This window comes from Colossoma macropomum, unplaced genomic scaffold, assembly GCF_904425465.1.
Source record: "Colossoma macropomum unplaced genomic scaffold, Colossoma_macropomum, whole genome shotgun sequence".
Lineage (NCBI taxonomy): Eukaryota > Metazoa > Chordata > Actinopteri > Characiformes > Serrasalmidae > Colossoma > Colossoma macropomum.
Genome location: NW_023494792.1, coordinates 14,270,121 through 14,295,748, shown reverse-complemented (window position 1 = coordinate 14,295,748; position 25,628 = coordinate 14,270,121). Strand labels below are relative to the sequence as shown.

Sequence of the window (25,628 nt, the reverse complement as noted above, 5' to 3'; positions counted from 1 at the left end):
CAGTCCTTCTGTGTAAGATGCATCAAGATGCTTTAGCATTCACACTGTACATGTTAAGTGGTCATATGTGCCTCTGACCACCTCCGAAGGTGTTTTGAGTGATTGGATCACAATGAGTCAAGATGCGTTGTACCCTGTTCACACCTGCACCTAATGCACTTAAGATCAGATGACCCAGAACAAGTGTGAATGGGAAAGAAAGTAAACACGTTCATTCACAACAACTCACTATTTATTAATTCCAAAAGGCAGCACTTGGACACAGCATGACCCTGAAAGCCCTGCGGTGTAGTCCTGTGTTATAGCTTTGCATTCTCTTCACTGACCTCTTGATTTCCCTGCAGGTGACCCCAAATGCTGGCAAAATAAATCTCTCCCAGGGGACCCCAATTACCTGGTGGGCGCTAACTGTGTGTCTGTGCTCATTGACCACTTCTGAAGAGGACGACAGCTGGTCTGTTACTGAATGTGAAAGCGTCAGTGGAGAACATGAGGAAGACTCCTCTCTTCCCCTTCATCCCTGCTCTGCTCCTCCCTGGGGATTTGCTTGACTCCATGAAGGAGTTATATATTTTTTTTCCTCTAGTTTTTGCAGATGGAATTCATTGTGCCCCAGAATATTGGAGGACATGGAGAGCACCTCCTCCTGGTGCTGAATCCCTGCAACCCCCCCCCCACCTCTTCTTTTCTTTTGGTGCTTGAAGGCTTGCAAAAAATGACAGAATACATTAATTCTTTAAGTGAACTGTTAATAGAATGCATGACCAGTGCCACAGACAGACTGAAATAATCCCATTTTGACATTTGTAGCCTCTTCTCCAAGTAATTAAAAAAGACATTTCAAGTGGAACATGGAAATAAATGACATCAAATAATTCAGTCTAAATATTGCAATTCTGTATGCTCCCAAACAAAAAAGTTGATGTATGCAGAACTTTTTTGTTTGTGAGGTCTGTGGTCATGTGTGTGGGTGGGTCTGTGTGTGTGTGTGCGTGTGAGGATCTGTGTGGATCTGCAAAAGTCTGAGCCTACTCTTCTGGGACTTCAGAATGAAGGACAACTGAAGGACATAAAGATGATGACGTGAAGGAAACGCTTTTGAAGGATTGGGACTTTTTCCACTCATTGCTGATGGACTTCCTTCTCTGGCTTAGAAATGGGCTCCATTTTTTTCAGACCTTTTCTAGCGATGTTTTACCATAGATGAACACACTGACATTGACTTTGGTTTTCCAAAACTCCTGCTGTCTAGAGATCTATGCATGTGCTATGACTCAGGTCCAGAAGCCTGCTACTAAGTTCAGAACACAAACGTTCCCATCTTTACACTGCGAGCAGTGATGCCTTATCTGCATATTAACTTTAATTTAACGAAAGACATGCAAAAGTCAGATTTAAGTTTTAGAGTGACACTTTGAAGGATATTCAATTTCTCTCACCATCTTTAACCCATTCTGTCAGTGGACTTTAGCACACAAATAATCAAGGCTAATGAACAGGTATGCTTTATTTTACTGCTATGCATATGAAGTCAAAGGATATACAAAACACTAGGATATGTTTAAATTATGGCTGTATATACCGCTAGCCTATGGCCTTGGTTTGCTGTAAATGACCTTTTGTACATTTGTTATTTTGTATAAAAAGTTAAGATGGAGGGGGGAAAAAAATGCTTAAAAAAAAAAGAAAAGAAAAACCTATTACATTGGTTATGTTTATATTACAGTTATACCCCTGAGCCTTGGAACTAAAGTTAGCAGTAATGAAAAATTTAAAATAATAATAATAAAAAAGAATAAATAACTTTTCTACCAACATATACACAAACTCTACTTAACGGCATTTTTAACAGTAAGAAAACAAAACATTTTTATTCTTATTTACAACATAGGAAAGTGCTCGGTTTAAATAATTTAATGACTCTGTACTTCAGAAGGGTCCACTGTGGTGAGTGGTCCCCTACTTTATTTGTGATACTGGATGCTGTATTGTGTGCCCTGAAATGTATTTTTGTACTAGTAAACAATTTATTAAGGCACATCAGTACTATTTTCTTTTGATATAATGCAGCTTCAACCCAACATTAGTTTCTTTTTCTTGTGTGGCTGAATTTTTTTTTTTCCATTTGTTTTTTCTTTTCTTTTTTTTTCTTTGCAGCACATTTCTAAGTATACCACTGTATTATTAAATAAATTCATTTTTAAAGTAATGTCAGGCTTCTAATGTCAGCACTGTGCACATATGTTTGGATTGTGCTTGTTGTGAAGGGTGCAAAGGTTGTTTAAAAGCTATCTCTCTGTCTCACATATTGACCCAAATACTGGTTCAAAAGGGCACTGGTTCCAGCACACCTGATAAATGCTTATATTCAGAGATTAGTTTTGAAGGTGAAAGATGGTCATAGACCCTGCTCCTCATCTGACCCCTACAAACGAGTTGAGTCATTATTACAGGAGTGTGCTGATAAAACAGGGCTTATCATGGCAAACCAATCTGAGGCAGCTGCTAACATCATGACTGCACAGAGTAATTTCTCACTTAAACTACTCAAGTTTCTTACACGGAAGTATATTTATTGTCAGTAAGACAACAGATGACGTACTTTATTATTGCATCACATTAAACATAACTTTTTATTACAGTTATTCTCACACCATAAAACATTGCTTACTGAATTGGTCCATTGATTAAAAAAACTGACAGAAACGACAAATCACTGCTATATTCCCTGAGATTAGTTTGCAGTTATTTTACTATTAGTTGTTATTCTTATTTTTCACAAGGCACATGAAAACAAGTGTTAAGAAATGTTTACAAATTAAAAGTTTGAACATCTGTACACTTCCAGGCTTACAGTTTAATTTCTCCTGCCAGCACTGAGTTATAAATATCCTGAGTGAGGGGAATGTATTTCTTCTGAGCCAAATCAAGGAAATACAGAGGATCCTGTATGAGAGCTGGATCAAAACCTTCTGCCACTAGTTTCACCTTTTTCAATTTGAAGGTTCCTGTCATTTCCAAAGAATTCTGTAAGACAAACACGCTTTAATGAGACATCTGCATTTGCGACTGAAAGTAATGCGAGCAGTCATACTGAATTTTAACACTGTTCATCTCACCTGAATGCGAATGAAATAAGGTCTGGCATAAACTGGAAGCAAACTGGATAAAACTCTACACGTGTCAACACAATCAAACTCTTTTCCCTCTGTTAGTGTGACGGCTGCCATCCCGATCCTTCCCTCATGCCCTTGTGAAGGAATAAATTAAGACACTGCATGTGACATCTATACAACCATCAGTGAAATGTTAATATTTTATCAAACTGTCAAACAAACCATTCTGCCACCATTCTTAATGTTTACCTTTGACCGTAACACCATAGACATTTGCCTCCTCAATGCAATCCACCATTGTTAGAATGTCTGATACCTCAGTTGTTGCTACATTCTCTCCTTTCCATCTGTAAGTAATGCCAAAATAATAATCAGCTCAGTCTGTTGACGTCAGTGGGGCAAAACATGACGCATGTGTGCCACTGAGGGGTGAGGAATTTCTAGTAGATTTTCATTTCGTAGACAGAATCAGGGTAAAATACCTGAAAGTGTCTCCAACGCGATCCTGAAAGTAGACAAAGTTTTCGTGATCTATCTTCAGCAAATCCCCACTGTTGAAATACAGATCTCCTTTAACAAAGACATCTCTGAGCCTCTTCTTCTCTGTCTGCTGCTCGTTTCCAGCATAACCAACAAAGGGAGACTTTTTGGTGATTTTCCCAACCAACAGTCCAGCCTCACCTGCAGGACAATTTTCATCAGTACAACTGGAATGACCAGGATAAACCAATGTGGTATTGTGTGTGGGCTATACGTGTCTTACCACAGCTAATCATTTGAATTGACTTTTACACTGAACAGCAGAAGGTGACTGACCTTGAGCAGCTCGAACACAAAGTCCATCTGCATTCCTCACAGGCTCTTCTTTCTCGATGTCAAACTTGATGAGGGCGTAGGGGAACAGATTCTAAACAAACACAACTGAAAATTAGCTCCATCTAAATGTGAGGTCTCCTGTTTTAAATAGCATTTGGACATAGTAAGGCCTTACCCTGTGGAGGACATTAACACGGCCCACCACGCCGACCTTAGAGGTGTAGTTAATAAAGCCGATGTTTCCCTCTGTGGCAGCGTAGAGCTCCCTGACATAAATATTCCCAAAGCGCTTCAGGAATTCATTCCAGACATCAGCTCGTACACCATTACCTATAGCAATCCTCACCTTATGGTCTTTGTCATTGTCTTTCTGTTAACACGAAACACAATGTTTACTACTTACACGGGTGTTATCTCAGCAAAGTACCATCAAATCATTTTAAGAAAATCTAAGCCAACAACATGCAGCCTTAAAGTGAGAAGAGATTTCCCTGTATTGGTGTAAATTACAAAGGAGGACAAAATACTGACCTTTGGTGTATTGCAGAGGTAACGCATTGTTTCCCCAATGTACTGCATCACTGTAACATTATACTTTCTGCAGTCATCCCAGAACTGAGAGGCAGAAAATTTCCGCCGCAGAACCACAGAATTCCCTAAAAAAAAGGTACAATGTCACATATGAACAGGACTTACTGATCACATTCACACTCACATATTACACAACATTATATATTCTGTAAGAATATATACAAGAATTATAATCTAGATAGATCGGCTGCAATAATATATCCAATATATCTATATAATAATATAAAAAATATACTCCTATATTCTAAAAATAATACTGTTGCAACACATTGTGGCTTAACATTGTTGAATTAACATTTACTGAAGTTAATAACATTTTCATTCTATAAAGTTCTTATTTCAGAGATATCATGTGTTCTTACGACAGTGACAACATAATACTGTATTAAATGGGAGAGGAATTAAAGACCTCAGGAAAGAATGAAACCTTTACCTCGTTCAATACAACCAGTAAGTCCTATTAGAAACCCAGCACTGTGGTAGAAGGGCAGATTTATGTAAAACACATCGTCAGCGGTGACTCCAGAAACACCCTGAATAAAGGACGCTGCCCACACCCTCTCCTGAGTAATCAGAGCTGCTTTAGGGAGACCTGCACCCAAATCAAGAGGCGTTTTTATATATGTATATATATATATATATATATATATATATATATATATATAGAGAGAGAGAGAGAGAGAGAGAGAGAGAGAAAGAAATTCCTTATACGTCATGACCTTGACAAAATTTAAAATATTCTGATTCTGATTTAACCTATTCCGTCTGTTACCTGTCGTTCCGGATGTGTAGATGTAGAGAGCTGTGCTCTTAGGTTTAAGATTGGCTCTGACTGATGGTGACAGAGGTTCATCTGATGCCTGTTTGATGGCCTGAGAGATGTTCTTAATGCCATCTGTGCTGCACTCATCACTGAGAAGGTACACGCAGATGCCCTTCTCTTTTAAAGCAGGCAAAATCTCTTCCACAGCACCACGGAGCTCTGCAATAACACAACACACATGCTGAACAATGCAAACCTACACAGAACATAAAGACAGAGCAGGTGCTCTCAGTGCAACAGCATGCCCCCTCTTAAACCCCTGAGGGCCTACATGGACCCAACCATCAGTTCTCTCTCATCACTACACAACTCACAGACTAGCTTCACAGCAGTTACTGAACAATGTGTACTAGTTACTGAATAGTAAATCTTGGGATTAATAAGTGAATAATAAGCCTGTAGTTTAAGGGGAACTCCACCAATTTTCCAAAGTTCTGCAGAATTAAATAATTAGGATGTAAACAAAGTAGTTCAAAGTGGTTTGGTATGAAATGCTCAGTTCTAGAGAAACTTACTGAATCAGAATTGTTCACAGTGGTGGTGATAGGAACCAGAAGTCTGAAGAATTTAATGCCTGGAACCTCCCTCACAGAAAGTCATCATAAAAAGTACACGGCCTGATGCCTGAGACACTGTCTGATGATAGTTTCATGATACGATTTTGGCCTAAAACGTCCTGTTAATCCATTTATTTAACCCATTCATGGTGGTGGAACATAAGCAGGGCGTTGTGAGGCAAAATAGTCCTGAATGAAAACTTTTTTCCCAGATTCTTCCCTATTTTACCATAATCAAAATTACATATAAAAACTCAGAATGCACGTGTAGATTCACGGGAGGTTTCGGAGAGTAAATAAAAAGGCTACATTTGTGTTGTATACTTTGAGACCCCTGGTTCCTATCATCACCGCTGTAAAGAAATCAGAGTCACTAAGTTTCTCTACAATGAACCACCTCACACCACACCACTCTGAATGAATCTGTTTCCATCTCAAGGACTGAATCATTCAGAAATCTGGAAAAATCGGTGGAATTCCCCTTTAAGGGATTAAGAACTGTGCAGAGAACTGTAATAAACGAGCTGCTATTAAGATCCACAAGTGAGAAAAGGGTTAACGCTGTCAGATGAGACTGTCAGCTGTATCTGCTGCTGGTTTAATCATTGACTGAAGTTGATCAAAGAACCTGCGCTTCTCGGGGTCTAGGCCGTGCAGCAGAGAGCAGAAAAAGCAGTCACGTGTGCGCGGATCATGCAGAAAACACTACAGTGGTGGTCGACCTGTTTAACAGACGTGTTACCTTCGGCTGCGATCAGCACGCGCGCGCCGCAGCAGGAGAAGCAGTGCAGAAGCGATTTGGATCGGATGTTGAAGTTGAGCAGAGCAGCAGCGCAGCCTAACTTGGCTAAGCCGAGCCAAGTCCAAGCAAAGCAGGGCTCGTTCCCCAAAAACATGGCAACCGTGTCCCCCTCTTTAAGACCAACCACGGCCCTCAACGCGTGCGCAACCTTGTTGCTTTCCCTGTCCACATCCGAGTACGAGTAGGTCTTTCCCTCGAAGTGGATGAAGGGCTTGAGCGGGTGTCTCCTCACGGAGTCTAGGAAACAGTCCAGGATGCTGTAGAAAGGAGTTCTCCTCTTGTACATTTCTAACCTGATTCCGAAGCGCGCCGCTCTAAACATGTAGACGCAGTCCTGGAGAAGGTATGGACACAGGGTCTTCAGAAGAGCCGGCAGCAGAGCCAGCCCGGCCAGCAGAGTGAACCACACGTACATGTTTAAGCTGAACGAGCTGCGGCGCTGAAATGTTCATGAGAAAACTCGGGCCGTAGCGCAGCTCTGCGGGGCTTAAACTTCCTAGAGCGCATATAGGCACAAGTTCAGGGCTTTAGGGAGCCAAAGGGATTCCATCACACAGCCACGCCCCCCGCCCCCGCGTTCTATAACCACGACCCCCGCAGCCTCAGCGTTCTTTAGCCCCGCCCCCCCGTGTTTCACAACTCTGTATACCAGATTGAACCGCAAATCCATTTCCAAGTAGAAGATGCAGACGAAGCTGATGATCTCTGGTGAGGTGCAGTCTAGAGACGGACTAAAGTCAAAGCACGGGATCTGCTTTTTCCCTGACAAAACTGCTTTATGTGGAGGAGGATTTTTTCCTGCCAGCTGTATTTGGTAATTATAGCTTATTAACACAGAAGACACTCTCATTCAAAAGTTTGAACATCCCCAGACAAATTCCGTTTTCTACGCAAAATAAGTTAACAATCCTTTGCAAGGAAGACAATTAAATAAGGCATTCATTTGCTGAGCTTGACACAGTGTAGTGTCCTGCTGTTTATTTGCTGAGTTGAACAGTGTAGTGTCCTGCTACCGGCTGGTACTGGCACCCAGAGACTCTGGAGGTGTGGCTACGCAGATGGCCACATGCAAAATGGTATAAACCCTCCAACATAGGGACTATATGTTGTTGCTTATGTTGTTAGCTGTTAGTTTACTTCTTAACTCCAAACAGCACTGGCCATAATGTAGACAATGTTGGCTTTAGACGTCTTTCCTGTCTTTTAAGGCAAACATTTGAGAATATTATTATGTACAATCCCATTTCCAAAAAAGTTGAGACGCTCAGCAGTGTAAATAAAAATGGGATGCAATGATTTGGAAATCAATAACAGTGATCATTGTGTATATGTGGCAGACAGTGGTGTCTGTGTGGGTAAAACAGGATTGTTTTGGCATCTTGTAGTGATGTTCTTACCCTCTCAGTGACATACATGACCATTCTTGACAACATCTTAGCTGAAGAATTAACTCTGTTTCATTTTAGACATTTTTGTGAAGAATAGAAGAACACAGTAAGTCTTTAGCAAAACAAAGACCTTTTCAGCAGATCGTCTGAGGTTATCAGTGGGTTCGTGGAGCACTATGGCTCTAACGCCCAGAGTCACCGCAACAGCTTAGTCCTGCTCTGATTTATAAAATACTACAAAGACAACATATCAAATGTTCAAACTGAGAAATTTTGTTTTTTGAAAAATATATGCCCATTTTTGATGCCAACAACACATTCCAAAATAGTTGGGACAGGGGCATGTTTACCACTGTGTTTCATCACCTCTTCTTTTAACAACACTCTTATTTTATATTTTATAACCCTCCAAATGTTTTCAGTGGTGACAGGTCGGGACTGCAGGCAGGTCAGTTTAGCACCCAGACTCTTTTACTATGGAGCCATGTTGTTGTAATACATGCAGAATGTAGTTTGACTTTGTCTTGCTGAAATAATCAAGGCCTTCCCTGAAAAAGACGTCATCTGGATGGCAGCATATGTTGCCAAAACATGTATAAATCATTCAGCATTAATGGTGCCTTCAATGATGTGCCAGTCACCCATGCCATGTGCACTAATGCACCCCTACACCATCATGAATGCTGGCTTTTGAACTGTGCACTGATAACAAGCTAAGGACACTTTTCCACTTCACCTCAGTCCACTTTAAATGAGCTCGGGCCAGAGAAGGTGACAGCATTCCTGGATCCTGTTTATATCTTGTTTCTTCTTTGCGTTTTTGAGTTTTAACTTGCACCTGTGGATGCAGCAACGGACTGTTTTTACAGACAGTGGTTTTCAGATGTGTTCCTGAGCCCATGCAGTGATTTCCACTACAGAATCATGTCTGTTTTTAATACAGTGCCGTTTGAAGGCCCAAAGATCATGGCCAGCAAATACTGGTTTTTGGCCTTGTCCCTTGCATACAGAGATTTCTCCAGATTCACTGAATCTTTTAATGATATTATGCACTGTAGATGATGAAAAGCAAAAGTTCTTGAATTGTTGTACTATTTGATCATTTAGTCTTTCACAGAGTGGTGAACCCCTCCTCATCTTTACTTCTGAAAGACTCAGCCTCTCTAAAGATGTTCTTTTTATACACAATCACGTTACTGACCTGTTGCCAATCAACCACCAGGTGTTTTTTTAAGCATTACACAACTGTACCAGCCATTTGTTGCCCCTGTCCCAACTTTTTTGGAACGTGTTGTTGGCATCAAATTCAAAATTGGCACATATTTTTCAAAAAACAATTAAATTCCTCAGTTTACAACATTTGATATGTTGTCTTTGTACTATTTTCAATTAAATTTAGGGTTTAAATGATTTGTACATCATTGAATTCTGTTTTTACGCACAGCGTCCCAGCTTTTTTGGAAATGGGGTTGTAATTTGCAGTTCAAAAGGATCACTACATTTATATATCCATGAATACAACCACTAAATTCAAACGTTTGAAGAACCTTGGTCAAATTGTGTTTTGTTGATTTTCTAAGTGAAAATAAGTTAATGATCCTTTACAGGTAACAGACTTAAATATGGCATTTATTTGCTAATTATTTGCTGGGTTTAACACAATGAAAATGAAAAAAACAACATAAAATACGTGCCCTGATTTTTGCACACGTCACTATAAATCAGAGCAGGACTAAGCTGTTGCGGTGACTCTGGGCGTTAGAGCCATAGTGCTCCACGAACCCACTGATAACCTCAGACGATCTGCTGAAAAGGTCTTTGTTTTGCTAAAGACTTACTGTGTTCTTCTATTCTTCACAAAAATGTCTAAAATGAAACAGAGTTAATTCTTCAGCTAAGATGTTGTCAAGAATGGTCATGTATGTCACTGAGAGGGTAAGAACATCACTACAAGATGCCAAAACAATCCTGTTTTACCCACACAGACACCACTGTCTGCCACATATACACAATGATCACTGTTATGGTGTGTGATTAAAATGATTAATATTTAACCATTTCAAATATTTAAAGTTTGTCATATACTTGTAGTGCCACCTCTGATACTTGTTACTTGTTTCTCCACCTGACTGCAACTCAAATAACTTGAAGGCTTTACTTTTTACATATATTTTTTAAAAACCCTACTTACAACTGGAAAAGGTGCTGCAAAGTCATATGCTTTCAGTTATGATTAACGGTGCATCAAGACAGGTACTTCTGAAGTGTTTTAGCAGGCTAGTAAACTTTAATTATAAAAATCTCATTGCAGTAAAAAAAGAAAAAAAAAACATAAATACATATGAATATTCAGTCAAAGCACAGTGATAAAACATTTGAACAGACAAGCAGACACCATTTTATTTCTGAATCAGCGACAAAGGGCTGTCAAACCCACTGTCCTGCTGGCAGATTTTCAATTCTGAGAATAAACTCTTAGGACATAGTCTATGGATCTTCTCTCCCTCAGAGCCTGGGGTTGGCTCTCTGCTCTTAGTCGATTTAAGGCCTGCACGCTGCTTGGGTTTCACATACGATGGCTTTTTAACAATCTCTTTGTAAACAGTTACATCAGAGTTATCACCTAAACAGCTTCCAAAGTCCAGATCGTCTACAGAGGGGTTCAACAGAGAGAACGGCCTCACAGGCTCTGCATTTTTGCTGGGGTAGGAGGTGGTCAGGTGAATGTTGTTGGTAAAGGTGGAGCCATTACTGGACAAACTCCAGTCGCTCTGGCCATTGTCTCGTACTGGTGCCTCTTCAATCAAGAAAGGCTCAACAGCCACCTGAGGGGTCAAACGCTCTTTGGCTTTTCCCGATTCTGTTCCCATGAGGTACATCTCTCTACTCTGCTTCCTGAATGTAACATTAGCATTGCTAACAACATCAATATGTGTGGTGTATGATGCAAAATCACCAGGCGGTTTAGGATTACACAAGAGGGGAGACACTGGGGTAACCTGTTTAGTCACTTCAGGGCCTTTACCACCATCTGCCCTCACTGATTTTTTGAAGTCCAGCTGGGTGACCTCGCCTGCAGGTGCGATTCCTCTCAGCTTGGATTTTTGGGTTGCACACTCCAATTCAGTGACGGAACAGATCTGATGGGTTTGCTCATTCTTGCAATTTTCCCGGGACTCAGTTCTGAAAGACAGGCTTTGGCTTGAGGCAGCAGCTGATACTTTGGCAGCATGGTCATTAGCAGAAGTCTCTGCATTCAGTGAGAGATCTGTGACAGAAGAGAAACATTATGAGGCACCTGAGTACAGTGCCAATGCTTCTAGTTATTTGTCTACTAAAATTAAAGTTATATTACACACACACACACACACACACACACACACACACACACACACAGAACATCTAGGTGACATTGGGTTACTGTGCTAAAATGTCAGCATTTTATTCATTTTACTGTATTTGTTACCACTTAGCAATAAATGCTACATTTTACCATAATGCTAATCAAGGTGTTTCAATTTTTACATTTTAAACATTTGTATTGACATCAGCAGATATGCACATGAAAAATATCAGAATCAGCCCACAATTATGCTTTCGCAGCAACAACAACTGCAACAACAAAAAAAACAAATAATACCTTGAACATTCTGATTTCTCTGAAGCCTCTTTTTGGCTACAGGAGTCTCTAGTACTTTGGCCATGGCAGCCAGTTTACTGGCAGCATTGATGATTTTCTTCTCGGCCCTGGCGGAAGCAGGTAACAGTAAGAGTATGATGAAGCAGTAAGAAGGAGCACCTAACACTGCACGCAGGGGTGGACCATCAAAGGAAACAAGCAACAGAAATGACAAACCAAACTCACCCAGTGGTCTGGCCTCCCTCCTCCAGCAGCTCCTGCAGGCATGTGAGGTAGTACCTGCGCATCCTCCGGGCCGTGTCCTGCCTCTCTCTCAGGACCTCCACTCTGATCAGCTCAGCAGCCCGCTCTTTGCTCTCCTGCAGGTAACGCAGCATATCACCTGCACAAAACATAGTAGGCCAGGGTTAACCTACCACAGTCTACAACCACATATACAATCAGTGTCACCAAGTAAACAAGCAATGGGGACAGTGACGTATAAAACTGTTCAGAGAAGATTTAGAGAAACGTACAGACCTCTGATTTTTTGTACAGCTTTCATATATTGCTCTTTCATTTCTTCAAGGCCAGCTTGGAGATTTTGATTGTCTGCACCACTGCAACATGTATATTACATTAATCAACCTTGGAAAGTGAAATGTAGAAACATAAGTTTTATCTGGCCAAAAAACAAAAGTACAAACCATGATTCTTTGCATGCTGACAGTTTGACCTTCTCAAGCGCTTTTGTATGGGCTTCCTTCTCTTTGCGTAGGGTTTCATCATGTTCTTCTGAGATGATATGGGGAACAAAAAAATTATTAAAGCTAGAATAGTTTTACTAATGAGATCTGTGATTTGTGAATCCAGTACGAAATTGCAGTGTCCACAGTTTTTACAAGTTGGCAAGTAGTAATGGTGGAGTGAATTAACATCTATTTCGCCAAACCCAGAACACTCTCAGTAATAGCAGTCCTGATCAAACTGACTTCATGGTAATGTAATAACCTGTGCTTAAACCACAAAACATTACCTATTGCTGCCCACTGAATACATTTAAAGGCCAGAGGTGCAGTTTATATGGCCAAAAAAAAACTGTTTGTCCAGACTAATACAACTTGTATGACAAGGAGCACTAGATACTCGTCAGTTTTTACCCTTCAAGGTGTGCAAAGTGCTCTTGTGCTCTCTGACAGTGTGCTGAAGCTGGCGGCAGGCCTTTTCCAGATGCCTCTGAAGGTCCTGATTCTTCTTTTGGAGCTTGGCCACACTTTCAGTACAGCCCTTACTGTTACACACCCCTTCCTTCCCCTGGGCCATCGTGCCTGTTGAGCAGTACATGCAAGTTAGCACTCTTCCTCAAATCATATATATATTAGGGCTGGGCGATAAAACGATAACGATAATTATCGCGATATAACTTTTCCTCGATAGAGCGATACGACATGTTCAATAAATGTTCGATATAATACACCACTCTCACACTGCCACGTTCAGCCTTGGTGGCGTTTTCTACTGCAAGGAAAGCGACACTTCTGTGCTGTCGCCAGTAGAGGGCGCACTTCCGAGTTTTTCTACATGATTAGAGAGGGAGGGGGTCACGAATGAGATGAGTCTTTAGCAACGGCTGAAACGCGGAGTTATACATTCCCTGTTTGAGTGGAGCGACCGGCGATCTGTTCTCCTGTGACCGAGTGTGAGTGACGAGGTCAGTACTGTCCTACAGCGAACTCACCTCTTTCCGTACATCCTAACCAGCTTTAGCAGCGTTAAATCACAATCCTCACAACTACAGCGCTGTTACAGCGCTCGGGCAGTCATATTTAAATTGCATTCCAAAGCAACAAAAGTGAAAGAAAGAAGTGGGTTCATGTAAATTACAGCCCTGATTTAAACGACAGTAAACTGAGGAAGCTGTGAGGCACTGGAGAGAGGGAGAGCGCTATCTTTCCAGGCTAGCTGTTTTTAGCAGCTGGCTAACTTGAAGCAGCGCTTCGTCACTTGCACGACATAGCGAATTAATGATACTGTAGATCAAACAAGACACAAAAGCACCGCTTTCAGTTTAAACATACCTAAAAGGAGGACTCCGTTTGTCTGGTGTTGATATTTTGCGGTTCACCACTTAAACTACTACAATTAAATATCCAGTCGTCGCTTCTGGCGTCTGAATACTGTGATGTCATTTGTAACGGGGTAGCCCAGCGCAAAATAGCCATGCTTTTCCAGCTGGTAAAAACAGCACACCAGACACTTTCTCCCACTCTCCCATGACAGATCTGTGAAATGTTCCACTGGTTGGTGAGTGTTTGTTGTGTTCCGACCATAAAGGATAGTTTAAAACAGCAGTTAACCCCCAGGAGCAAAAATCAGCCTTCAAGCTTGAAAGAAATAATGATTTGACATTTATCGCGATATGTATCGATATCGAACGATATAAATTTTGTTTATCGTGACAACGATATCGCCCAGCTCATATATATATATATATATATATATTATATATATATATATATATATATATATATATACACACACACACACACACACACACACACACACACACATACAATTTATTAATTTTTTTTAATTGTAGCGCACACATACTACGTATTTGACCAAGCTCCTTCTCATGTTGCTCTTGGGTTTCCTTCAGCACACGTCTCAACTTATCCTCACTGCTCTGGAGCATAGGAAAAAAGGGAGGAAAAAAAACAAAAAAAAACAAAAACATGACAAGCATGTCCAGAAAATACAGCCCAGAATAGGCCAATAATATACTGTAATTGTTAAAAGAAATCCAAATTATTTGAATTTCCATGAGATACCTAAAATAAATATTTGACCCAGCCTGCCAGATGACATTACAAACCTTTTCCCACTCTTGCCTGCTGTGGGCTACAGCTTTATACAGTGCATCCCTGCACATGTCTTTCAGTTTGGCTCTTAGACCACCTTCCCTGCTGCCTCGCTCCTCAGCTCCCCCTCTGCTCAGGTCCTGAATCTCCTTCAGCACCTCCTTTATCTCAGCCAGAACATCTTCTCTGACTTGCTGCTGCTCTTCCCGCAACCTCAAGTAAACACTTAGTTAGCATTTTTAATATTTTATCTACAGTAAACATTGCATTTGTTCTCCAATCTTTGTTACATGATAACAGCACCATGTTTTGTTTAATGTTGTGGCCTTTGCCTCTTTTATCCTTACCTGATCTCTTGCTGACTCCTCCAGCTTTCCTCCTTGCTCCTCAGGGTCTTCTGTAGGTCTTCCTGGCCTTGTCTGAAGGCCTCTTCCCGAGCCTGCTCTAGTTTTTTCTCCAGCTGAGCCTTCAGCTGCATCTTCAGGCAGGAGACCTCCTGCTGCTTGTCCTTGCTCCACATGGCTCTGGCTGCAGAGAGCTCAGCTTTCAGGAGAGCAGTGTGCTCCTCACTGGAACGTTCTAGCTGTGTGTTCAGAGAGCGCACCTGGTCCTGAAGCTCTTGGTTTCGTTTCACATAGTCCTCTAGCTCCTTGCGTTTTTCACTGAGTGCCTTCTGCCATTTGTCTTCTGCTGTTTTTATTGCTGAAGATACCTGGAGCATTCAGATGTGAAGAGGCTTTAACATGCAAGTATCCTGATATCAAAAATGAATTCCACACCTTAATAACTGCTTAATAAATAAATAAATAAATAAATAAACATACTTGCTCTTGAATATTTTGTTCTTGTACTGCCTCCCATTTTTCTCTCTCTGTCTGCTGGCTGGCTTTGTACTCTGGAAGGCTGGTCAGGTCTTGGAGCCAGCGAGCATGAGCCCTGGACACAGCACCTTCAACCTGAGAGAAGCAAGTCACATTATGCCTTCAAATACCATGTCATGCACAACACTATCCTGAACAGTATTCTAATCTTATTTCATCAAAACAGAAACATGAGACTAAATTGTTTAAATGACACCTTGAATCAAATAATGAGAATAAATTGTTTACACAATGCCCTGACTCAAATATTTTTGACAAACAGACCTGTAATGTCATGTCCTGCACATGTTTCTGTTGCAGTTCTCTCTCTTTCTGCCTCAGTGCATCCTCCACTGCTTTGGACAGATTGCTGTCTGCCTCTCGCTGCAGAGCCACTCTCTGGGCATCAAGCCTTGCCTCCAACTGCTCCATGGAGAAAATCTGAGCTGCTGACTCTTGGTAATCTGTCTGAGACGAGCCCTCCTGGGTGTCTGCAGCTTGGGCTTTTTGACTCTCCTTCATAGCTTCCTCTAGTCTGAGTTCCCAGTTCTTCTCCAGCTATGTAAGTGGAGTTAAAATATATACTCAAGCACAGACACAGAAATTAAAACATTTAGCTACAAAGGAAATAAACAACCACTAACTGCACTAACAAAAGTATTTATCATAATATTTGATAAATTCAAAATGTAAAAAAAAACAAAAACAAAAAAATAACGGACTACCAAATTCCCAAAGATGTCAGCCACTGACCTCTTCCTTTTCTTGCTGCCAGCTCTGCTTGGCTGAGGTCAGTTGCTTGGCGACCTGCATCTGGACCTCTGTCTCCTTCTCTTCAGTCCACTGAGCTTCAAGCTGGGTAACAGTCTCCTGGTGCTGAGAGAGCAACTCAGCTTTCAACCTCTCCAAAGCCATCTCAGTCTCTTCTCTTCTCCTTAGCTAGACAGAAGAGAGACAGAATAAACAGATGAACAGATAAATATATATAAACACAATAATGTAAGAAAAACTGTTTAAGAAAAAAGTGGAACAAATAACACAAAGCACATTCTAACATCTCTACATCTGAAAATCATTTCTGAACTAACGTGCCATTTAGGAAGAGATACAGTACACATTTAATGTGATTATTTGGTGCAGGATTGTGTAAAATAAGTTACCTCTTTCTCTCTTAGTTTCTTCTCTTCCACTATCCTGCTCTGAAGGTTTTCTTCAAGTTTGTCCTTTTCCTTGCAAACAGAAATGTAACATTCCTGCACTGCTAAGACCTCTTGACTGAGTTCAGCCAATTTTGACCTAAGGCAAAGGGACACAAGAGACTGTTTATATAACAAACCTTAAGGAGAACAATTAATATTGTAATCGGCTCTGAACAAGTAGATGACTTCTAAAGAATAAAGAGTACTGAGATGTACTGCATATAATGATCTTACTCCAGCTGCTTGATTTGCTGCTCATGTTGGGTAGTGAGCTGCTCCACATGAGTTGTACGTTCCTGTGTGAGTTCTGCACGGACACGCTGTACCACATCATCCCTGTACTGCTGCTGGACCCTCTCATACCTGAAAAACACACACACACACACATACACACACACACTTGTTTTAAATGAGAATATACCATCAATCAGGAAGAACTAAACTATTCAGTTTGTCAAAGGTAACTGTCAGAACAGCAGCTAACTTCTTTCTCTCACAATTTTTTCAGTTATTCAAAAAGACCCATCAATTCCTCACCTCTCTGCAGCCTCCTGTTTCTCCAGGTCAAGCTCCTGAATCATCTCCCTCATTTTGGTGCAAAGCTCAGAATTAGCTGCTTTGACCTTCTCCTCACTCTGCTTCAGCTCCTTATTCCGTACCTCAAGGGCCTGACATTTACATACAACATTACTACACACATTCACTCCAGCATTGTGAGTTTCCATGTTTTGGATAGACAACGACAGGTTTGAGAAACACACAGACCTCTACTCTCTTCTGCAGGTTCTGTCGTTCCTCTTCTAATTTTATAAGCTCTTTTTGAGAAACCGTGTTGGATGGCTCCAACAGCTTTTCTAGGCTGCTTTCTCTCACCTGCAACAAAGGAAATCAAGCTCTTTAGCACTGAGGTTTACAGGGCAGTCACTCACACATTTAGTAACAACACAAGGGTATTACTATGCAAAGCACACCACAGAGTCTTTAGCCCTCATCTCCACTCCATCTAGCTGGGTCTGTAGCTGTTCCATGCGGTTTTGCGAGGTCCTCAGTTCCTCCTGTAACTGAGAGATCTTCTGCCTCTTGGTTTTCAGCTGTGACAGGCACCGCTGTAGCTCAATCTTGAGCTCTCTCACCAAATCCTCCTTAGGAAGACTGGAGTCTGGTAATACTGGAGTGCTGAAAGCAATAAGGAGGAAAATATCACAAAACACAGAAACAGAAGGCTTTATCTAAATCACATTTCTATTTAATTAATTTATGATCCACAGTCATATCACACAACATAAAGATATTACCTGTGATTCCTGCTATTTTTCCAGTTAACTTTCTTGATACCCAGATCTATATAAGACTCTGACAGTTGGTTTTCCCACTCTGTGTTGGAATCAAAAGAAACAGCTCCAAGCTTGACAGCAGACTCATACAGGGTGATCTGCTCTTTCAACTCACTCAATTCTTCCTGTGGAGAAAAGAGATGTAACTACAAAACATGTATTTATTATAACCTGACTACTTTATGGCTAACACACAACATGGACACATAAAAAGAAAGACCGGTTCACTTGCCTGCAGTGCTTTGTTCATGTTCTCACTGATGTTCCGGCTAGATTGTGCCTGCTGTAGCTTTATTTGCATCTGGCTCATCTCTTGCACAGACCCTAATAAAAGAGCCAGTTTATGAATGCAGGTATGCTCTACAAGACAAGATCTAACCTAAGCTAAGCACGTAGAACACTTCATGAGAAAATTTTCAAATCCATGACATATGGCACACAAGATGACCCTTGAGTTACATTTCACATTAGGGTAATTACGAAACCACTCAACCCTGAAATTTTAATTTTGCTGAAGTGATTCAGCTGCATTAACATTTGCGCAGAAAAAGCACCACTGACCCATGCGGTGACCACAGAAACACACACAAATAAACACGCACACACACCAGTCTGAAGCAGCTTGGCACACTGCTGCTGGCTCTCCTCCAAGCGCTGTGTGAGGGCATTGATGACTGTAGCTCTGTCCACCTGCTCCTCCTCCCTCTGCCTCTCCAGCTGCCTCACCTGCTCCCGCAGCCTCTGGGCCGCCTGCACCTGCCGGACACACACACATACCTCTCTGCTTTTGTGCAAGAGACAGCCCATAGCCCACAGCCCATAATGGCTTGCAGTGCCCTCTACTGAAACGATTTGGCATTTCACTTTTTTAAAAATTAATTGACAAGATCGGAGATCTACTAAATCTGGAAACTATTAATCACAGTCACATTTGGTGTGATTTTACCTTTTCATAGCCTATTTATCATAATAATATATCATAATAATTATTAGTCCACGTTTCAAAACAATGCAGTTAAATGGGAAAAGTAATTTATGAGTGTGCTAACCTGTTCTTCCAGGCTCTGAGTAAGTGAGTCTTGTTTTTGCTGAAGGGCGAGGACTCTAGCCTCATGCTGTTCCCTTATGGCAGCCATGTCTCGGTCATGCTGCTCCCGCGTTCGTGTCAGCGTGTCTGAGCGACACAGCTCCATCATCTGCTGCTGCATGCTGTCTACTGCTGCCTCTGCAACACGCTGCTTCTTCATGTTCTACACACACACACACACACACACAACATAAGTCAAGCTTCATGTAGTTACTTGTACATGTTCTGTATGATTTGTGTCTGCAATAAATGATTCATGAATCTGTACTTTCACCTCCTGTTCTCTCTCAGTAAGGGAATGGATTTGCCGCTCTAGGGACCTGACTTTGCCTTGTAGCTGAGATTCTCTCTCTTTTGCCTCCTCTATCAGACGACTGGACTCCTTCAGCGATATTGTCAGGCCTTCTTTTTCATCTAGACAAAAAACAAGAAATATGGCAATTCAACACATCTTTGCTGGGCTCAGGTCAAGAGGGTTAATTAATTATGGTTCTCCTAGCCTTGATTTCCAAGCAAATTCTCCTGGATTAACAGAATAATGTAATGAGGAACATGGAAAAAAGGTAAGAATTGATTAATTGTTGGTAAATGGTCAGAACGGTTATGTGTGACTTTCTGCTGACAGACAAAATAGGAGAACCAGCACAATAAACCACATTCTACCATACTCAGTTGTACAGTAAAAATATTCTCGATAAAACATGGAACTCAAGGCACCTGATACCAAGAGCTAAGTTACCCTGACATTAGCTTACCTTTGACAATGGCAAACTGATGCTCCAAATATCTCATTTTACGCCTGCTGTCCTCCAGATTCTGCTCCAGGTCCTCAATCTGCCTAGACTGAGCTTTATTTAAAATCTTCAACTGAGCATACTCCTGTGCATCAAGAGTACCTAAAAAGACAAGAAACAATTAACACCTTAATCTCTTCACTCATCATTACTCATGTTATGCCCTTGACAAAAATGACAACATGCAAATTTGTGTCTGCCATTCTCAGTATAACTCACTTGGTGATGAGTCGAGAAAGTCTCTTTGAAGCTGGTCAAAGTTGTCATTTTGTGCAGATGACTTCGTGTTGAACATCTTTGGTTGGCTTGTTGGATTATGTGGACGGAAAGTGGCTTTGTAACAGTCAACAGCTTTGCGCTCACTTATCCCATTATCAAAATTCTGGTAAAATTACATGGTAAAGGAAAGTTTGTAATATCATTGTAACGACAGATGAGTATTAAATGAGTTGAATTCAACTGTGTGCTTTAGATCACTCAGTACAACAAAAATACGTATTAAATATGCATTAAATTCCTTAAATCACTCAAAAAAAAAACTCTACATGGGTCCACACATCAGCTCCTCATGCTCATAACTACATAACCTGAAAATTATTCAGTAACTAGATTACTCATTTCAAGATTGATAACTGAAGTATATGCCCTATAGGTGTTAAAAACCCTTACCTGAAAATGGTTTATGACATTCACATGTTCGCCATAGACTTGAGCATCTACCTTAGCCTCCGCTCCATGGTACTCTGCCCCATGGTGGAGACCTGAGTGTGGGTAAGCTTCCTGTTCATACCCCTCCTCAGTAGATAAGGTATTGATGCCATTGGACTCTGCTGTTTCTGCAGAGGAGTAGACACAGTCGTCAGACTCATACTGATAGTTCTGGCCCTGATGTGGGTCCCAGGCATGGGGTAAATGCTCCGTTCCACCCCGGAGATGATCAGCATGGCTGTTTGGCTGCGACGCTGTGCTGTCATAGGTGTAACCCTGATGATTAAACAGATCATCGTCATCCTCTAAATTCTTCAGAGAGATGATTATTGTAAATTTTAAAAAGGATGAATGTGATGAATCCTAGATTTTTACTAGGATTGCATTTTTGCTTAAGAACTGAACAGGAAATTATAAACTCACCTCTTCAGCAGGAGGTGCCCCTGGCTGATTTGACCATTTATGGTGTGCATTCAAAGAATGTGACCTAAAATATATTTAGAAATGACATACTACAAAATATCCTAAACTTTTGTAAAGCAAAATGTGAATGTTAAAATTAAGCAGTGTTTTGGGCGCAAGGCTCAGAGTGTGCCTTTTGCTTCCAGTACCTGTTGTCTCCTTGGTGGCTGCAGGTTGAGTAGTCCAGCTCAGGGGAAGAGCAGTCACGACTATCCTCCAGCATATCATCTGGAAGGTCGGTCAGGAGCTTATGCAGCTGGATGACACATAAGTCGTTCAGAGTTTGTGAAGTGAAACAATAAATAATAAAACTGCACAGAGATTTAGCAACTCTTAGGCCACTATTAGGAAACCATAGCAACTGACAAAAACAAAAACAGTGCCACTCAGTTTCAAGAGAAAAACAAAATCACAATACACAGAAACTCTGCCTCTACAACATGGCAAGAAAGGAGTCTGCCACACAGTAACATCAACTGGATGTATGGAAAAAGGTTCCGGATCAGAAAAAGAAAGCATGCATAATCAATGACAGCTTTAAATGAACCCAGTCAATCATTTAATAAAGTCAAAATACAACAAGATTTCCTGACAGAAGACAAGATGCAAACCAAACTAGACTGACTTACTCTCCATAAAGAGTGCTGAATGAATCTGACATCTTCCACTGTCCCCTCACACACAAAAACACCTTCACGTTCACGCATTTAGGCTAAACACAGAGATCTTGCTGCAGTCACAGTCTTCAGGGACTGAACCACATGCTGCCGACTAGCTGGAGTTTATCTGTATGAGTCATATGTTTCAGCAGGCTTAAAAACGGGAGGAGAAAGGATGAGCCATTTGGTCATTTTTTTTTTTTTTTGCTTTGTCCTGATCTAGAGTCTATTGTCAGCACTCAACCATATATTTTGGTTAACTGGAGCAGAAACATTCCTGCACTCCAGTGGGGAAAAAAAATACAGAACTGGTTCTGTGTGTAGCCTACAGTTCAGCAGGGCATCATCCCATCTAAAGATATTCCTTGACCATGGTCAACACATCAGGTTCAGCAGTATGGCCCACTACAAATCCTCTATCGCCACTGGTTAGCCAGGCATTTTCTCTTCAGCTGCTCCATTTAGGCTAAATCCAGAGAGCCATGAGAAAGTTGGCTATGTAGGGCAGAGAAGCACATGCTGAAACTGCCACAGCAGACACACCTGACAACTCTTCACATGAACCAATAATGGCTCTGGATCACCAAGCAGATTACTTAAGAGTGAGTCAGAGCCTGCATGCATGTGATTAGAAGTATGTGCTCTTTAAACACAAACCCCTCAAGGGTTCCCCCACCTACTGTCTTTGAAACAAAGAGATGGTTTATTAAAGCACACTGGGTGGGGAATGACTGGGGCTTCCATTCGCCAGTTTTACACGTTTGTGCTTGACAACCTTATTCATACTGAGCAAAAAAAATAAAATAGACAAAAATTACAGTTTATTTTACATTCCACTATCTTCCTCATTAGATCAAAATGATTTAGTTTCTAATTAACATTTTAATGTCATGACTGTGTAGATATTATAAAAAACACAGACACAGTAAAAAGATTGACATTAAGCATGTACATAAATAATGTTATTTCACTAAATTCAGCTTTTCAAAGCAAAAGAGGACAATTATTGCATACAAAAGCAACAACAGCTTTTGACTGGATTAGAAATTATTCAATACACTTTCCATGAGAAGTGGCATAAATGAACTTGAGTAAACAAATCAATAATCGATCAAATTAGCAATAAACATAAAAGTAAACAACCTCCAAATTTACCTGTAAATAACAGTTTTGGTGTTTTTGACCTGTAAATATGAATACGACTGCATCTGACAAATACTAAAAACAGAACAGGCAGTTTTAACTGTTAAACTGTTGGCCTAATGAAAGGGATGTTAACTCTCTTATTCTGGTAGAATAACCCTTATATGAAAGTGAAGCTGAACCATCAGTCACACTTCTCTTGGTCAAGCCAAGAAAACAACCTACACCGCTGACAAAACAACAAGCAGAATACAAAGCAATCATGAAACTGAGCCAAATGTATTCTTACTCACATACATTAAAAACAGCAATTTCTGAAACTGCTCTAACTGTTAGGCTTCGTGTTACAACAGGCTGTGATTCGAGATAGTCGGTGCTGAGTATAATGAAAAATGAGTGTCACACCCTTCTTTGAATGGGCGTGTCTACGGGAAGACTGACCTTCTATCAGTGGCATTGTCAAAGTTTACCGAACTGCCGAGCAACAAGTTCTGGTTAGAAAAAGGTTAAATTACCTCCTGCTCCCGTGCGTAATCTTCTTGATCATATTCCTCCTCCTCATCATGCTGCGTTTGTAAGGCAGCGCTATCGAAATCGATGGACATTGCTAGGAGGTGTGTAAAAAAAAGTAAACAAAAAAAACCAAAGGTTTACAAGCGCAGCAACAAACAGGTAGAAAACATCGCTAACCAGCAGGCTAGTCGAGCTGTTTAACACGATTTAGTGCATCAGCTTCTGGTTAGTACAACATTTTAAACGCTTGTAGCCTCTTAAGTACTAGTTGGCTTTCTAGTAACAATGTGAGAATGAATAAGAAGCCTTTTCGTGTAACGTTAACGGGAGTCGCTAACACTGTTAGCTTTAGCCACCTAGCTAACGTTACTCACCCTTAGCACAAGCCGCTCTGTCACCAGGTTACCAACAACAACACGACACATTGCTAACGTTAGGTAGCGAAAGGGACAAACTTCAGAACAAACGTGGTTACCGCTTACCTTTAGCGTGTGAATCAAACGTCCACGGGCCTAAATATGTGTTAATTTCATCGCAGAAACCGATGAATGAAGTTTATCCTGAGTGGTCAAAGCTGGTTACAGTGCAAATCAGCGCAGCCTCCGAGTAAAACTGAGAGACTAACAACGTTTCCTAGCTAACTTAGGTTTCAGAAAGCAGTTATATTTTGAATGCTGAATTCAGTTTTCGTTTGATTGCCAAACATATCCTTGTATCGACGTTTCATCACTTAGTGCCGTCAAAGGGTTTCACCGAGAAGTTATCAGCTAACTAGCTTAACTGCATAGCCGAGCAGCTCAAACAGCTCACAGTCCGCCCGCAGTTGAAACATGGCGCTCTGAGCAGCGGCAAAAATGCAGACCGCTGATTGGTCAGTGAGCTGATGTCGTATGAGCGGCTCTCCAAATTCACAGCGTTTCAAGACTGTGAGTGTTGCTTTTTCCTTTTCTCTTTCTGCTGAATCCGTACTGTTTCTGTATTATGTAATTTGTGATTTTAACGATAAAAATGTATCACAATAAAGTTGTCAATTACCGTTAGAAAAATACTTAAAGTTTGTCAGCTTATACATTCAGTGGCGTAAAAAGGATCTTATGTTATAACAGTACTACTACTACTACTACTCATAATAATAATAACAATAATAATGCCCCCTTCATATAAAAGTATGAAAGGTTAAGGTTTTAACGTTATAAATAATGAATACATGTTGTAGCTTGTGAAGGACCCGTTTGAAAAAGTTGCCATAGATGAGATTCATTAGGGAGATAAATAGATATCAGGGCTGCGTGTGTCAAAGTAGTGATGTACGTTGTTAAAAATTGCATCTTTCTGTTAGTTATATACAACCAGCAGGATAATTTTGGGGGCCAGTTACTGCAGGGCCCCATGAGCCCCCAGTGTGGTTGCCTCCTCTGACCAACCCAGCAGTTACACCACTGCATAAATTACATCAAGCTGCAATATAATGCAAAATCTTTACAAAAATTCAAGGTGAACAGATACATTTTTATATTTTGGTTCCACACAAAACAAACATTTCAAAATTCTGAAGCAACAAAGGTGTCCTTTATTTTGTTGTTCAAATATGAAACAAGAGAGCTTACACAGCATAAGTTATCTGATCAGGGGTGAGGTTCCCACAAGCACTGTAGCCTTAGGATCAATTTAACTAAATCCTTTTGAACACACTCATCTTTCTGTTAACCATCTTTAAAGTACAGTGTTTTCTGGAAACTCACTCATACTGTTTTGTATTGGTGAAAACTAGAGGAATTCTAGTAAAGATGGTACTTTAGTTCACAGGCGCTGCTGTGCATCTACCTAAAACTTGAAAAGTGGATCTTTGAGCAAAACAAATAAAACATGCTGGCTTTGACAGTGTTCAACAGATAAACATTTTCAATTTATTACAGAGTATCCTCACACCTCCCACAAAAGGTAGAATGTATACCTTTCAAATGTTTGTCTTAACCAAATGTCAATACATGGAATTAAAATAAAATTTCCCATCTCCCTAGATGACTCCACCACAGTCTAAAGAACATTGTTACAGTAGACTTTGAAGATTCAGAAGAGCAGATTTCCTTTGAGCATTTCGGTTTTGTTCAAGATGTATAAAGCTGTTGGGGCTTACGTATCTGCAGCTGCATAACACAAACTAGCCAGTTTAAGCACACACTTCATGTCAATCAGTGATCAGGGGGTAGAGGACCTGAAAGGAGTTTGTGTCACTGACAGCCCTCAGAGCCGTCTGGCAGTCGGGTGAATGAACTGCTTCGAGATCTTGAGCGAA

The 25,628-nt window shown here is 40.8% G+C and overlaps 3 protein-coding genes and 1 long non-coding RNA gene across 4 annotated transcripts in view; 2 read left to right on the top strand and 2 right to left on the bottom strand.

Moving 5' to 3' along the window:
• The window catches only part of tjp1b (tight junction protein 1b), a 75,380-nt gene extending 74,703 nt beyond the window's left edge, over nt 1-677 (top strand). The window contains exon 31 of the mRNA XM_036576110.1: nt 345-677. Coding sequence (XP_036432003.1) covers nt 345-439 — 95 coding nt within the window. The 3' untranslated portion in view covers nt 440-677. The remainder of the gene's footprint in view (nt 1-344) is intronic.
• Nucleotides 678-2,547: 1,870 nt separating this feature from the next.
• LOC118811707 (very long-chain acyl-CoA synthetase-like) lies at nt 2,548-7,223 on the bottom strand. Its single transcript, XM_036576111.1, has 10 exons — nt 6,646-7,223; nt 5,296-5,505; nt 4,957-5,115; nt 4,464-4,588; nt 4,108-4,302; nt 3,933-4,023; nt 3,599-3,797; nt 3,366-3,463; nt 3,120-3,250; nt 2,548-3,027 (listed from the first exon to the last, which is right to left on the bottom strand). The coding sequence occupies exons 1-10, from the start codon at nt 7,118-7,120 to the stop codon at nt 2,851-2,853; spliced, it is 1,860 nt and encodes a 619-aa protein (XP_036432004.1). The 5' UTR covers nt 7,121-7,223; the 3' UTR covers nt 2,548-2,850.
• A 3,135-nt stretch (nt 7,224-10,358) lies between these two features.
• cep152 (centrosomal protein 152) lies at nt 10,359-23,880 on the bottom strand. The gene is made up of 29 exons (XM_036576109.1): nt 23,815-23,880; nt 23,335-23,426; nt 21,167-21,273; nt 20,979-21,042; nt 20,517-20,831; nt 20,067-20,229; nt 19,809-19,949; nt 19,328-19,467; nt 19,016-19,216; nt 18,575-18,722; nt 18,199-18,290; nt 17,928-18,091; nt 17,604-17,808; nt 17,398-17,505; nt 17,170-17,300; nt 16,867-16,995; nt 16,594-16,729; nt 16,187-16,372; nt 15,719-15,991; nt 15,398-15,529; nt 14,921-15,285; nt 14,588-14,786; nt 14,323-14,398; nt 12,873-13,040; nt 12,420-12,507; nt 12,253-12,332; nt 11,959-12,115; nt 11,734-11,840; nt 10,359-11,361 (listed from the first exon to the last, which is right to left on the bottom strand). Exons 2-29 carry the CDS (start codon nt 23,422-23,424, stop codon nt 10,493-10,495), a joined length of 5,034 nt encoding a protein of 1,677 aa, XP_036432002.1. The 5' UTR covers nt 23,425-23,426; nt 23,815-23,880; the 3' UTR covers nt 10,359-10,492.
• Nucleotides 15,549-16,857, top strand: LOC118811705. Its single transcript, XR_005007493.1, has 2 exons — nt 15,549-15,995; nt 16,209-16,857. It is a non-coding gene; the product is annotated as an uncharacterized LOC118811705 (long non-coding RNA).
• Nucleotides 23,881-25,628: the final 1,748 nt, after the last annotated feature.

Coding starts and splice junctions, on each gene's coding strand:
- LOC118811707 (XM_036576111.1), bottom strand. CDS start 7,120: ATGTACGTGTGGTTCACTCTGCTGGCCGGGCTGGCTCTGCTGCCGGCT. Junction 3,798..3,932: donor TTGTGTTCGAGCTGCTCAAG/GTCAGTCACCTT, acceptor ATTGTCCTGCAG/GTGAGGCTGGACTGTTGGTT. Junction 3,464..3,598: donor CGCGTTGGAGACACTTTCAG/GTATTTTACCCT, acceptor CATTACTTACAG/ATGGAAAGGAGAGAATGTAG.
- cep152 (XM_036576109.1), bottom strand. CDS start 23,424: ATGTCCATCGATTTCGATAGCGCTGCCTTACAAACGCAGCATGATGAG. Junction 15,992..16,186: donor GGCAGCAAGAAAAGGAAGAG/GTCAGTGGCTGA, acceptor CCACTTACATAG/CTGGAGAAGAACTGGGAACT. Junction 12,508..12,872: donor CACTTTGCACACCTTGAAGG/GTAAAAACTGAC, acceptor ATATCATCTCAG/AAGAACATGATGAAACCCTA.